The sequence below is a fragment of the Sceloporus occidentalis genome, unplaced genomic scaffold (genome assembly GCF_023333645.1).
Source record: "Sceloporus occidentalis isolate IW3139 unplaced genomic scaffold, rSceOcc1.0.p SCAF_38, whole genome shotgun sequence".
NCBI lineage: Eukaryota > Metazoa > Chordata > Lepidosauria > Squamata > Phrynosomatidae > Sceloporus > Sceloporus occidentalis.
In genome coordinates, this window is record NW_028317018.1 from 6559929 (window position 1) to 6572338 (window position 12410).

General features: G+C 38.4%; 1 protein-coding gene across 1 annotated transcript; it reads right to left on the bottom strand.

Moving 5' to 3' along the window:
- Positions 1 to 960: 960 nt before the first annotated feature.
- On the bottom strand, positions 961 to 3837 carry ATP5MF (ATP synthase membrane subunit f). Its single transcript, XM_089488465.1, has 4 exons — positions 3795 to 3837; positions 2176 to 2283; positions 1172 to 1288; positions 961 to 1038 (listed from the first exon to the last, which is right to left on the bottom strand). The coding sequence occupies exons 1-4, from the start codon at positions 3808 to 3810 to the stop codon at positions 1010 to 1012; spliced, it is 270 nt and encodes an 89-aa protein (XP_089344591.1). The 5' UTR covers positions 3811 to 3837; the 3' UTR covers positions 961 to 1009.
- Positions 3838 to 12410: the final 8573 nt, after the last annotated feature.

Below are 12410 nucleotides of genomic sequence, written 5' to 3' on the forward strand. Positions count from 1 at the left end.
TACTGTGTTTGTGTGTGTGTGTCTTACTGTGTGTGTGTCTTACTGTGTGTGTGTGTGTCTTACTGTGTGTGTGTGTGTCTTACTGTGTGTGTGTGTGTCTTACTGTGTGTGTGTCTTACTGTGTGTGTGTCTTACTGTGTGTGTGTCTTACTGTGTGTGTGTGTGTGTGTGTGTGTGTGTCTCACTGTGTCTGTGTGTGTCTTACTGTGTCTGTGTGTGTCTTACTGTGTTCATAGCTTATTCAGTTATTGTAATAAATATTTTAGCCCATTTTTTAGCTCAAAATATTTTCCTTTTTTTTCTCCTCTAAAATCTAGGTGCGTCTTATCAGCAGGTGCGTCTTATAGAGCGAAAAATACGGTAATTGTCAGTTGTACCAGAAACTTTAAGGTGTTTTGGACTAACAGGAAATCAGAATCTATGCGACATGCACACAGCCACAAGGAGTTAAGAACTACACAAATGTTGACTTTCTGGATGTCCCCAATGGTCCTAGGTAGACTATTCTTATGATTTCTGCATTCTATTGCTCTGTATAAACAATCCTGGCGCACAGTCCCAGCACTGAATAGCAAATAGCAGTTGTTAAAGCTGCACAGCATAACAAAAAATTCACAGGGTCAAACCAAAAGGAGCATTAGTGAGATTAATCCCATCTTTTCCCCTGTGAATTTTGGATATTTCCTTCAAAACCTGACTTAGAAAGACCCATTTGAAAATCCATATTATCAGTGTTATTATCAAAGTACAAATCAAAGCACCTGGAAGAATTGGTTTTAAAGGATGTTTTCATTATAGCTGCATCCAAAAATGTATTGTACATAGACCAATGAAGCACTGACAAAATATGTTGCCAGGTGTTAAACAGGACAAGTTTACTATTCATTTTCGTGAAGGAAAAAGAAAAAACACTTGAAGCAGAAAAGAGTTTATTGGTCATAAACTGCTTCATATATACAGGAACAGTGACAATAACAAACAGATGTCAGAGCTGCAGCGTCTCAAACAGCTAGTGGTACTTCCTTGAACGATCATGTTCTGCAAAAGAAAAAAAATAAAAAAAAATACAGGAACTATTATTCTTGCTTTAAAATGAAAATGTATTCTAATCTCACAAATATAACCATAGCCCAGCATGGATATGCATTTAAGTTCTAGTACTGCAACTTACTTATATGATCATATTCCCAGACATAACTGAGCACCACATAGCCAGCTAAAAACATGGCTAAACCACCAATGCCACCCTTTTTAACATTGATGTACTTGTTAAAATATCGATTGTAACCTGCAATGAAAAAAAAAAAAAAAAAAAAAACACAATTAGCGGCAATGAAAGGGGCAATCTGTATGTTTACATCACCCATGACCTGCTATAAGATTGCTTTGTGTACATTTTATTAAGAGGGATTAGCCAAAGCAAGAACTGATCCATCACAATATAAAAAGTGATCCGATTCAACCAAAGCCAGTCTAGATGGTGATTGCAACAAACACACAAAATGTCATACAATCATACTGAATTCTGTGATCCTGGGGGGGGGGGGTATTTCTGGGCTCATAACAAGGTTATTTGCAAGATGAATCAACATGCCAGACAACAAAAAGAAAAGCAAATCAAACATTGAAGCCCAATATAAGGTGGTAATTTGGGAGAAGAACTGGAACCATGGAAGCTGGACAGCCATAAATAATTTAAATCAGTAACTCCATGACTGAATTATGTATTCTAAAAGGCTCAGCCCAACCCTTCCTACAAGAATATTCACATTTAAGGTCATTTACAATGCGATTCAAGAACATGAAACCCATAACCGCTTAGCAAATTTCCACTTTAGTAAATAAATCCCAGTATCTACAACACATGTTACCTGTCACATTACTACTTTAGGGTCACACAACACTTCTGAGCACCAACCTTCCAGAGTAAGCGATCCTTCTGAGTGCTCCCCACCCCCTGCCACGCAAAGTGGCAGGCCAACACTAACACAACCCAATGGATGAAATAGGAAATAATGACTATGGCATTTAAATAAAATGAAAGGTTAGCATTTATTTGTACTAACCCACTTTGATTACAAATGTAGATCGTTAATGTCTGGTGTTTTCAACCTGTTCTAAACTAAGAATGTTTACAAACATCAAAGCACGTAGAACAAATGAATAAGTACTAACCCTGACGGAATCCTCCAATAACGCCATTTGGTGTGAAATCACGACCTGCCAGCCAATTAGGTAGCTGTCCCAGTTTAACATCCAGAAGTCTTCTCTCTGCAATGGGTACTAACACAGGGGATACACAAAAAAAAAAAAAAAAAAAAAAAAAAGAAGTTATAGCCGGAATAAGGGTAGGCAGCAACAAAATCAGTGGTCAGCATTTTATTATAATGCTCAATATGCAGTCTCCCATAAGGCTTGTCACTTTTAACTGGCTGCCTTTGTTGTTTTTTCTCTTTTGTCAACTTAAATGCATATGAGGGCTGATATGATATTATCCAGATGCAGAGATATTCATGAGAATCCATCATACAGTTCACCTCCTACCAGGCCCATCACTGGCTCGAACAAAGGTTTCCAGAGGTTCTGATAAGATTCCTTATTGGTATTTGCATTTGGCTCGCCAATTAACTTTAATGGGAAAACTTTCCTGCCAGTGAACGGCTGACATTACAAAAGATAATTATTCAACATTCTGATAATGATAATTATTCAACAGACAGTATTTTTGTTAATACTGTTCAGAAGTTTTATTTATATTAATATAGATTTTTAATTTTTTTTATTTCCATGTTATATTAAGGTAGCAAAGCGGTAGATATTTCAAATTTTATTACAATTGAGATAAGGAATTATAATTTAGCATAATATTTGATCTTCTCAAGATTGAACCCTATAAGAATTTAAAAAAATAGCTGCCTCCATCTTAACCTAAGCGTGGGTTTTCATTTTCAATAGCACTGTTACATTTACCAAAAGTTCAAAACGAGCTTGTATAGATTTCCCCAACATACAATACAAGCACACAGACAAGGGTTTGTTCAGAAAAACGTGCTGTTGGATTCTAATTTTCAGGAGGAAAAAAAATTAAAGACTATTTTGTATTGTTCTGTAACTAGAAGCTTTCATTGCTTTAAGAGCTTGGCAAACTTTAATAGCGATGTTGCTTCTGTCTTTGTTGCAGGTGTGCTGTTTATTTCAAATCATTGCAAGTAAAAGCTGTGTACAATAAACACCAGCGCTCTGTGTGAAATCGAGCACAGAGCTTAATTTGAAACAGCCTTTTTTGATTTATGGCCAGTGTTTTATCTCCAATTATACATTTTGCTACAGAGGGTTAAAAGCGAGTGCATCACATTATAGCAAACATTAATAGTTACATTGTCTCTAGATTAATGCGCTACTTAAAATAGTTAGAGGGTAACGCAGTTGATACCGGCTGTAGCTACCATGCCTTCCCAAGGTCATTCCGGTTTCCAAAATTCCTCTTGATTTAGATACAAGAAGTTCTCCTTAAACGTGGATTTGGCTCTAACTGCATTCTTAAACTAACACGAACACTAAATAAGTACCTGACACGTTTGTCAAATGCTTCCACCGAATTACATATGATGATCGGGACTGCACATCGGATAAACCACCATAGATCAGCGTCATTCGTTGCAGAACTCGGATACAACCCTCTAAATTGAATTTAAACTTTCACCGTTCTCTTTTCGAAAACATATGCTGAGAATAACTAACGTCAAAGACTTTGTTTCCTCTCTTATCGTGTCCCATTGACCTCCTCCACTTACCAGGTTTATCCGCCATTTTGCTGTCCGAAATGTCACTGCTGCTTGGAACTGTGGGAAGATCTTAAAGACTGTGCAGAGGCGTGACAGGAAAAGGATTTAGGCGTCGCTATAAAATTTCGTCACTTCCAGTCATCCAGTTAGTGCAACCATGTTGAAAGGGGATGTACGTGTGTGAAATCAACCGTAGATTAAAATAATTAACGCGTCCCAATATACAATCGATCATTTAAAATAAATGTTTTATACAACTTCGTGGTGGGTATGATATTTCTTCTTATAATGTTTCCATGTGCGTTTTCGGCTTTGATATTGTCTGGCTTAGCCCCAATTCAGCAATATCCCATATACTACAAAAGTTTTGTCCTTCCAATTTTGAACCACAATCCCCATACTTTTTCCGATTCTCAATCTTTTTCTATACGATTGGGACCTTTACTCTTTTTGGGGACGTACTAAACAGCATATTGGGGATGATGGGATGATGGGATGATTGGCTGCAATGTTCAGCACTATCACTAGGTGTCAGTATACTTTTTACACTCATGGTAAATCAAAGTATGTTCTTTTTGGTAGTTCTTGATACTAAATTGCAACGAATACATTGCAAAAAGAAGCTGCAAATGTTTAACTGTTTACTTGCTGAAATATATACAGTTTTATAACGGAATCATGGTAAATTATATAGAAATAATAGAAACATTTTAAGTAATCAACATATTGATATAATATGGTACATGTATGCAAACACCATATTTTACCTGTTTTGATATGAATATGGCTATAAATATTTTTTTAAATGGGGAATATGGGTGGAATATTATAGTTTCACATGCAAAGGAACACATTTGACCCATTTCTGATAAGAATATGGGAATATTATTATTTTTACATGGGGATTATGGGTGGAATATTATAGTTACACATGCTAAGGAACATATTTGACCCATTTCGGATAAGAATATGGGTATACTCATTTTTTTACATGGGGATTATGGGTGGAATATTATAGTTATACATGCTAAGGAACACATTTGACCTGTTTCTGATAAGAATATGGGTATAATAATTTTTTTACATGGGGAATATGGGTGGAATATTATAGTTACACATGCTAAGGAACACATTTGACCTGTTTCTGATAAGAATATGGGTATAATAATTTTTTTACATGGGGAATATGGGTGGAATATTATAGTTACACATGCTAAGGAACACATTTGACCCATTTCTGATAAAACTATGGGAATATTATTATTTTTACATGGGGATTATGGGTTGAATATCATGGTTACAGATGCCAAGGAACAAATTTGACCTTTTTCTGAAAGGAATATGGGAGTATTATTATTTTTATATGGGGATTATGGGTGGAATATTATAGTTTCACATGCTAAGGAACATATTTGACACATTTCTGATAAGAATATGAGTATAATTATTTTTTTACATAGGGATTATGGGTGGAATATTATAGTTACACATGCTAAGGAACATATTTCACCCATTTCTGATAAGAATATGGGAGTATTATTATTTTTATATGGGGATTATGGGTGGAATATTATAGTTACACATGCTAAGGAACATATTTGACACATTTCTGATAAGAATATGGGTATACTCATTTTTTTACATGGGGATTATGGGTGGAATATTATAGTTTCACATGCCAAGGAACACATTTGACACATTTCTGATAAAAATATGGGAATATTATTATTTTTACATGGGGATTATGGGTGGAATATTGTAGTTACACATGCTAAGGAACATATTTGACCCATTTCTGATAAAAATATGGGAGTATTATTATCTTTATATGGGGATTATGGGTAGAATATTATAGTTTAACATGCCAAGGAACACATTTGACCCATTTCTGATAAGAATATGGGAATATTATTATTTTTACATGGGGATTATGGGTTGAATATCATGGTTACAGATGCCAAGGAACAAATTTGACCTTTTTCTGAAAGGAATATGGGAGTATTATTATTTTTATATGGGGATTATGGGTGGAATATTATAGTTACACATGCTAAGGAACATATTTGACCCATTTCTGATAAGAATAGGGCTATAAATATTTTTTACATGGGGAATATGGGTGGAATATTATAGTTACACATGCTAAAGAACACATTTGACCTGTTTCGGATAAGAATATGGGTATACTCATTTTTTACATGGGGAATATGGGTGGAATATTATAGTTACACATGCTAAGAAACATATTTGACCTGTTTTTGATAAGAATATGGCTATAAATATTTTTTTACATGGGGAATATGGGTGGAATATTATAGTTACACATGCTAAGGAACATATTTGACCTTTTTTTGATAAAAATATGGCTATAAATATTTTTTTACATGGGGAATATGGGTGGAATATTATAGTTACACATGCTAAGGAACATATTTGATCTGTTTTTGATAAGAATATGGGCATTTTATTATTTTTACATGGGGATTATGGGTGGAATATTATAGTTACACATGCTAAGTAACATATTTGACCTGTTTCTGATAAGAATATGGGTATAATTATTTTTTACATGGGGATTATGGGTGGAATATCATGGTTACAGATGCCGAGGAAGACATTTCACCCATTTCTGATGAGAATATGGGTATAATATTTTTTTACATGGGGATTATGGGTGGAATATCATGGCTACACATACTAAGGAACATATTGGACCTGTTTCTGATAAGAATATGGGTATAATTTTTTTTACATGGGGATTGTGGGTGGAATATTATAGTTACACATGCTAAAGAACACATTTGATCTATTTCTGATAAGAATATGGGTGTACTCATTTTTTTACATGGGGATTATGGGAGGAATATTATAGTTACACATGCTAAGTAACACATTTGACCTTTTTCTAAAAGAATATGGCTATAAATATTTTTTTTACATGGGGATTATGGGTGGAATATCATGGTTACAGATGCCAAGGAACAAATTTGACCTTTTTCTGATAGGAATATGGGAGTATTATTATTTTTACATGGGGATTATGGGTGGAATATCATGGTTACACATGCTAACTAACACATTTGACCCATTTCTGATAAGAATATGGGTATAATATTTTTTACATGGGGATTATGGGTGGAATATTATAGTTACACATGCTAAGGAACGTATTTCACCTGTTTCTGATAAGAATATGGGTATAATTATTTTTTACGGGGGGGATTATGGGTGGAATATTATAGTTACACATGCTAAGTAACATATTATATATATTATATATCTATAACTATATTCCTATCAGAAACAGGTCAAATGTGTCCCTTTGATCATTCTATTCCTCCCATAATCCCTATGTAGAAAAAATATACCAACATTCTTATCAGAAATGGGTCGAATATGTTACTAAGGGTGTGTAACCATGACATTTCACCCATAATCCCCATGTAGAAAAACATTTATAACCATTTTCTTAACAGAAATAGATCAAATATGTTACATGGCACATGCAATCATATCATAGTATCCATAATATCTATGAAAAAATTAATCATACCCATTTTCTTACCAGAAACAAGTGAAATACATCACTAGCCATGTGTAACCATAATATTCCACCCATAATCCCAATGTAGAAAAATGATTTTACCCATATTCTTATCAGAAACAGGTCAATTATGTTCCATGGCATGTGTAACCTTGATATTGCGCCCAAAAGCCCCATGTAGAAAATAATTATAGCCATATTCTTAACAGAAACTTGTTAAATAAGGTACTAAACATGTGTAACAATACTATTCCATCCATAATCCCCATATATAAAAATTATTTATAGCCATGTTCTTATCAGAAACAGGTCAAATGTGTTCCTTAGGATGTGTAACTATAATATTCCACCCACAATCCCCATGTAAAAATAATAAAATTCCCATATTCTTATCAGAAGCAGGTCAAATGTGTTCTTTGGCATTTGTAACCATGATATTCCACCCATAATCCCCATGTAAAAAAATATTTATAGCCACATTCTTATCAGAAACAGGTCAAATGTGTTCCTTAGCATGTGTAACTATAATATTCCACCCATTATCCCCATGTAAAAAAATGAGTACACCCATATTCTTATCAGAAATGGGTCAAATGTGTTCCTTGGCATGTGAAACTATAATATTCCACCCATAATCCCCATGTAAAAAAATATTTATAGCCATATTCTTATCAAAAACAGGTCAAATGTGTTCCTTAGCATGTGTAACTATAATATTCCACCCATAATCCCCATGTAAAAAAATAATTATACCCATATTCTTATCAGAAATGGGTCAAATATGTTCCTTAGCATGTGTAACTATAATATTCCACCCATAATCCCCATGTAAAAAAATAATTATACCCATATTCTTATCAGAAATGGGTCAAATGTGTTCCTTGGCATGTGTAACTATAATATTCCACCCATATTCCCCATTTAAAAAAATATTTATAGCCATATTCTTATCAAAAACAGGTCAAATGTGTTCTTTAGCATGTGTAACTATAATATTCCACCCATAATCCCCATGTAAAAATAATAATAATATATATTCCCATATTGTGCCAATCAAAACAGGTAAAATATGGTGTTTGCACATACATGTACCATATTATATCAATATGTTGATTACTTAAAATGTTTCTATTATTTCTATAGAATTTACCATGATTCCGTTATAAAACTGCATATATTTCAGCAAGTAAATAGTTAAACATTTGCAGCTTCTTTTTGCAATGTATTCGTTGCAATTTAGTATCAAGAACTACCAAAAAGAACATACTTTGATTTACCATGAGTGTAAAAAGTATACTGACACCTATTGATAGTGCTGAACATTGCAGCCAATCATCCCATCATCCCATCATCCCCAATATGCTGTTTAGTACGTCCCCTGTTTTGTCTTAAAGTTTCTGTCCCATCTACTGTGATAAACTTGCATTGAAGTGAAACTAAATGCAGGATTAAAGAAACATCATTCTTATCACAGGGAACAACCAAACATTTTAGAAACCATTGTTTCTAAAATGACTACTAAAACTTGGCCTGGTTGGTTCTATATGATTGTGGAAAATTGTATAACCCACATTATTTTAGCACAGTTATTAGAGCATCCTAGAGAGTGTCTAGAAATGTCACAGTGTGTTTTAAGATGTTCTCAAAGATGTTCAGTGGGATTTAAATCCAGTAATTGTGGTGGGCAAGTTGGCATTCCTTGCTCTTGCTTGGACTTCAGATACCCCTGGCACAGTTTCAATGTGTGTTTAGGATTGTTGACCTGCTGGAAAATGAATCATCTTCCACACAAATGTAAGCCACAAGGCATATCTCTGCAGAATAGTCATACTTTTACTTGGTCAATGTGTTCATGTCACCATCTCCAGAATAGGCAAAACACCCACACACCATATATCATGCATCATATTTAATTGTAGGTTTTAGACACCATGCCTCTCATGCAACTGTTTGCCAGTAAACAGGATATTTTTCCAGCCTTCTTTGTGCATTGTTTGACACGTACTAAATGCAAAGACTTGTTTTAGAGACCTCTTCTCTCCCAAGAAGGCTTCACTTTGCCACATGTGTTTGCTTACTGGATTAAGATGATTTTAGATCAGCTGGGCTTCAAATGTGAACCTAGCAGCAATTTGCACTGGGAATGGTTTCCAGCCTGGAGAACAACTTGTCCTCCAAGTGTTCACTGAGCTTGTTTGACATGATTACAAATGGTATTTTAACTGATGGCCTTCTACAAAGGAAGTAGGGCGCTAATATAATTAATATTAGCTTTTAATTGTTAAAAGACTAATTCACCTCACTAGTGTGCAGGGATGTTAGCCTTTGAATTACAAAGTACAAAGAGATGGCCCCTTTGTGCCGATAATGGCGTTGCTGAATGCCTCGAGGTCGAGGCATTAGAGCAACGCCGTTTCGGTGCAGAAAGCGAAAATAGATCGCTTTCTGCACCCGTTTAAAGACGTGCCGGTCCTGGCACGTCATTTGTCGTTATCGACTTGAATTTCCGTGACGTTCCCCGGACCGGCAATTGTCATCAAGGGGTTAAAGAGTCCAATGCCATCAGGGAATACAGTGTCCATGAAAGGGTGTGCATGGTCTGCAACGGTGCTTAGGTAGCTGTCAAAGTAACATCAACATGAATGGTAGGACCCATGCAGAACATTATAACACAAAAGAATCCAACCACACTTTTCACAAATAACATGATGTTATAAATAAATTGTGGTATGTATAAGGATCTCATCCTCAAAACAGGGAAACTCCTGTAAACTTGTATACCTTGTATGAAAAGAGTTCTACACAAGCCCTTATATTAAAATATATTGTTTTATTGTACAAAAACATAATAAAAAATATATAGGATATTTCATAATATAGACAACAGAGGTTTCTAGTAAACTAATCAGAGCATATGGAGGAAATATGGATATATATATATATATATATATATATAGTGTCTCAAGTGCATGTAAACCATCAAAGAATCATAAAGTGCTGAGTCATTCAAGTATAGTTGTATATTACTCTCTATAGAGTGCACCTATTAATTTTGTAAACATCATAAAGTGCATAATTAATGTTACTCACTATGGAGTGCACCTTTGAATTTTGTAAACATATAAAATACTATCGACATCAATAATAAGTATACAGGTAATCCAAATAATCAGAACAGTATCCTGAGAGCATTGTGCTCCTTACCCATATTGTCCTCCACTTCCCCTACACCGTTTCGGTTCTCCTTTTTCAAGGGGTCGCTGTCATTTCCTTGTCATATACGGGTATTTATACCCCTCCCTTAAGAAATTGCGCGCCGAAACCCAAATTGGCGCCGATGCTGTGTCTCCGCCCCGCAATTCACTGCCTCGTATCGGATGCCCCACCCCATAGCACGCAGGTCCGAGAGACTATCTCCCGAGCATGCGTACCACGGACGGGGCGCCCGATCGAAGCAGGACCTCAGGACGGCCATCGCCGCACTAGGTTTCGGCTCGGAACTTCTTTAGCCTTTGTAACGATCGTATTATGCCTGAATGAACCTTAACTGTGTTACCAGAAGTGATCCTAACTAATGAATATAACAGATATATATGTATGTGTGAATGTAAAGTGCATAGAGTGTATGTTGTAAATAAATATTATACATAAATAAATAAAGTGATAAGTGCATAAATACCTATATTTCCTCATGCAAGTAATGCATATTCATAAATAAATAAATATTGTGCCCAAAACTCAATATATTGATGCCCACGGGGGGGCCAGCATGGGCTATAGTGGGCCTTGACTGTTGTGCGGATGAGGGGTAGGCTTTTTGGCGGGAATTTAGGGGGTGGAGTTGGGGGTAGATTATATAAGTGGCTGCTTTCCCGGGCTCAGGAACCATTTTTTGTGGTTAGCTTACCTGGTTGCGTGTCTGTGCGCTGCTGGGCTTTAGCTGTCTGTCTCTCTTTGCGTTTCTGTTTTTTCTTTCTGGCTTTGCTTCTCTTTCCCCCCCTGTTGTCTTTTTACCACCCCTGCAGGTTGGCGGATGGACCAGGACATGGAGGAGCTGCTCGCTGGCGTGAGGAAGGCTGCGTTGGAGCGTGGATCAGCGTGGCTGAGGGAGCAGCTGGGATCTGCGCTGGAGCCGGTTCGAGGGTCTGGAAGGCCGGTGAGGAGGACCCGTCCACCGCGTCGTTTGAGCCCTGGTGAGGAGGAGAGGCCCAGCGAAGTCCGTGGTGCGGCCTCCGTTGCCGGACCAGGCCGGAGCACCGGTGTTTCCCAGGACGGCGGCCGGGATTTGGAGCGGAGGAGGCGGCGTCCGCCGCGGACGGCGGGATCCGGACGGCAGACGACGGAGGGACGTTCCGGAGGGGGTGAGGACCGCGGCCGGAGCCCGGGCAGGGACCCAGCCCGCTCCCCAGACGGAGGATCCGGCGGCCGGAGCGGCGGGAGGAGGAGCAGCCGCGCTAGGCCTCCGGGGCCTAGCGGAGGCCCGGACCGGGTGTCGTCCGGAGCAGAGTCCCCAGATCTGGAGGCAGGGAGGAAGAGGAGCCGGATGGACGGTCGGGTGCAGCCTGCATCGCGGCCTACACGTGCCGGGAGAGGTGGATCGGCAGCTGTCAGGCGAGTACCCGGGGCAGCAGGGGGTGCTGGTCTGTGCTCCGCTGTTGGGGGGGCCCGGGTGCCATTGCAGGGGGGGTCCCGTGAGGGGTCCCCCTTTTCCCTGGGGTCACTAGGGGGGGTGGGTTCCGGTGGGGGGTCGGTGGGTAGGTCTGTTTCCCCTGTGGGTAGTGTAGGTGGGCCTTGGCAGCTTCGCGGTGCGTCGGGTTCTCCTTCTGGTTTAGTGGGGGCCAGGGGTGCGGGGCCGGCGGGTGGGTCTCCTGGGTCCGTAGCCAGCAGTCGGGGGTCTGTACAGTCAGGTGTGGCGTCGGGGGTTGTATTAGGGGCTGCGGTTCGCTGTCGCTCCCGTAGTCAGTCGAGCGGTGTATCTGGCCGTTCTCGGCGGGTCAGGCGTTCTCGTTCCCCGTCGCGTCGTAGTCGGTCTGTTCGGCGTTCTTCACGGGTTAGGGGGGGTTCTCGGTGTTCTGGTCGGG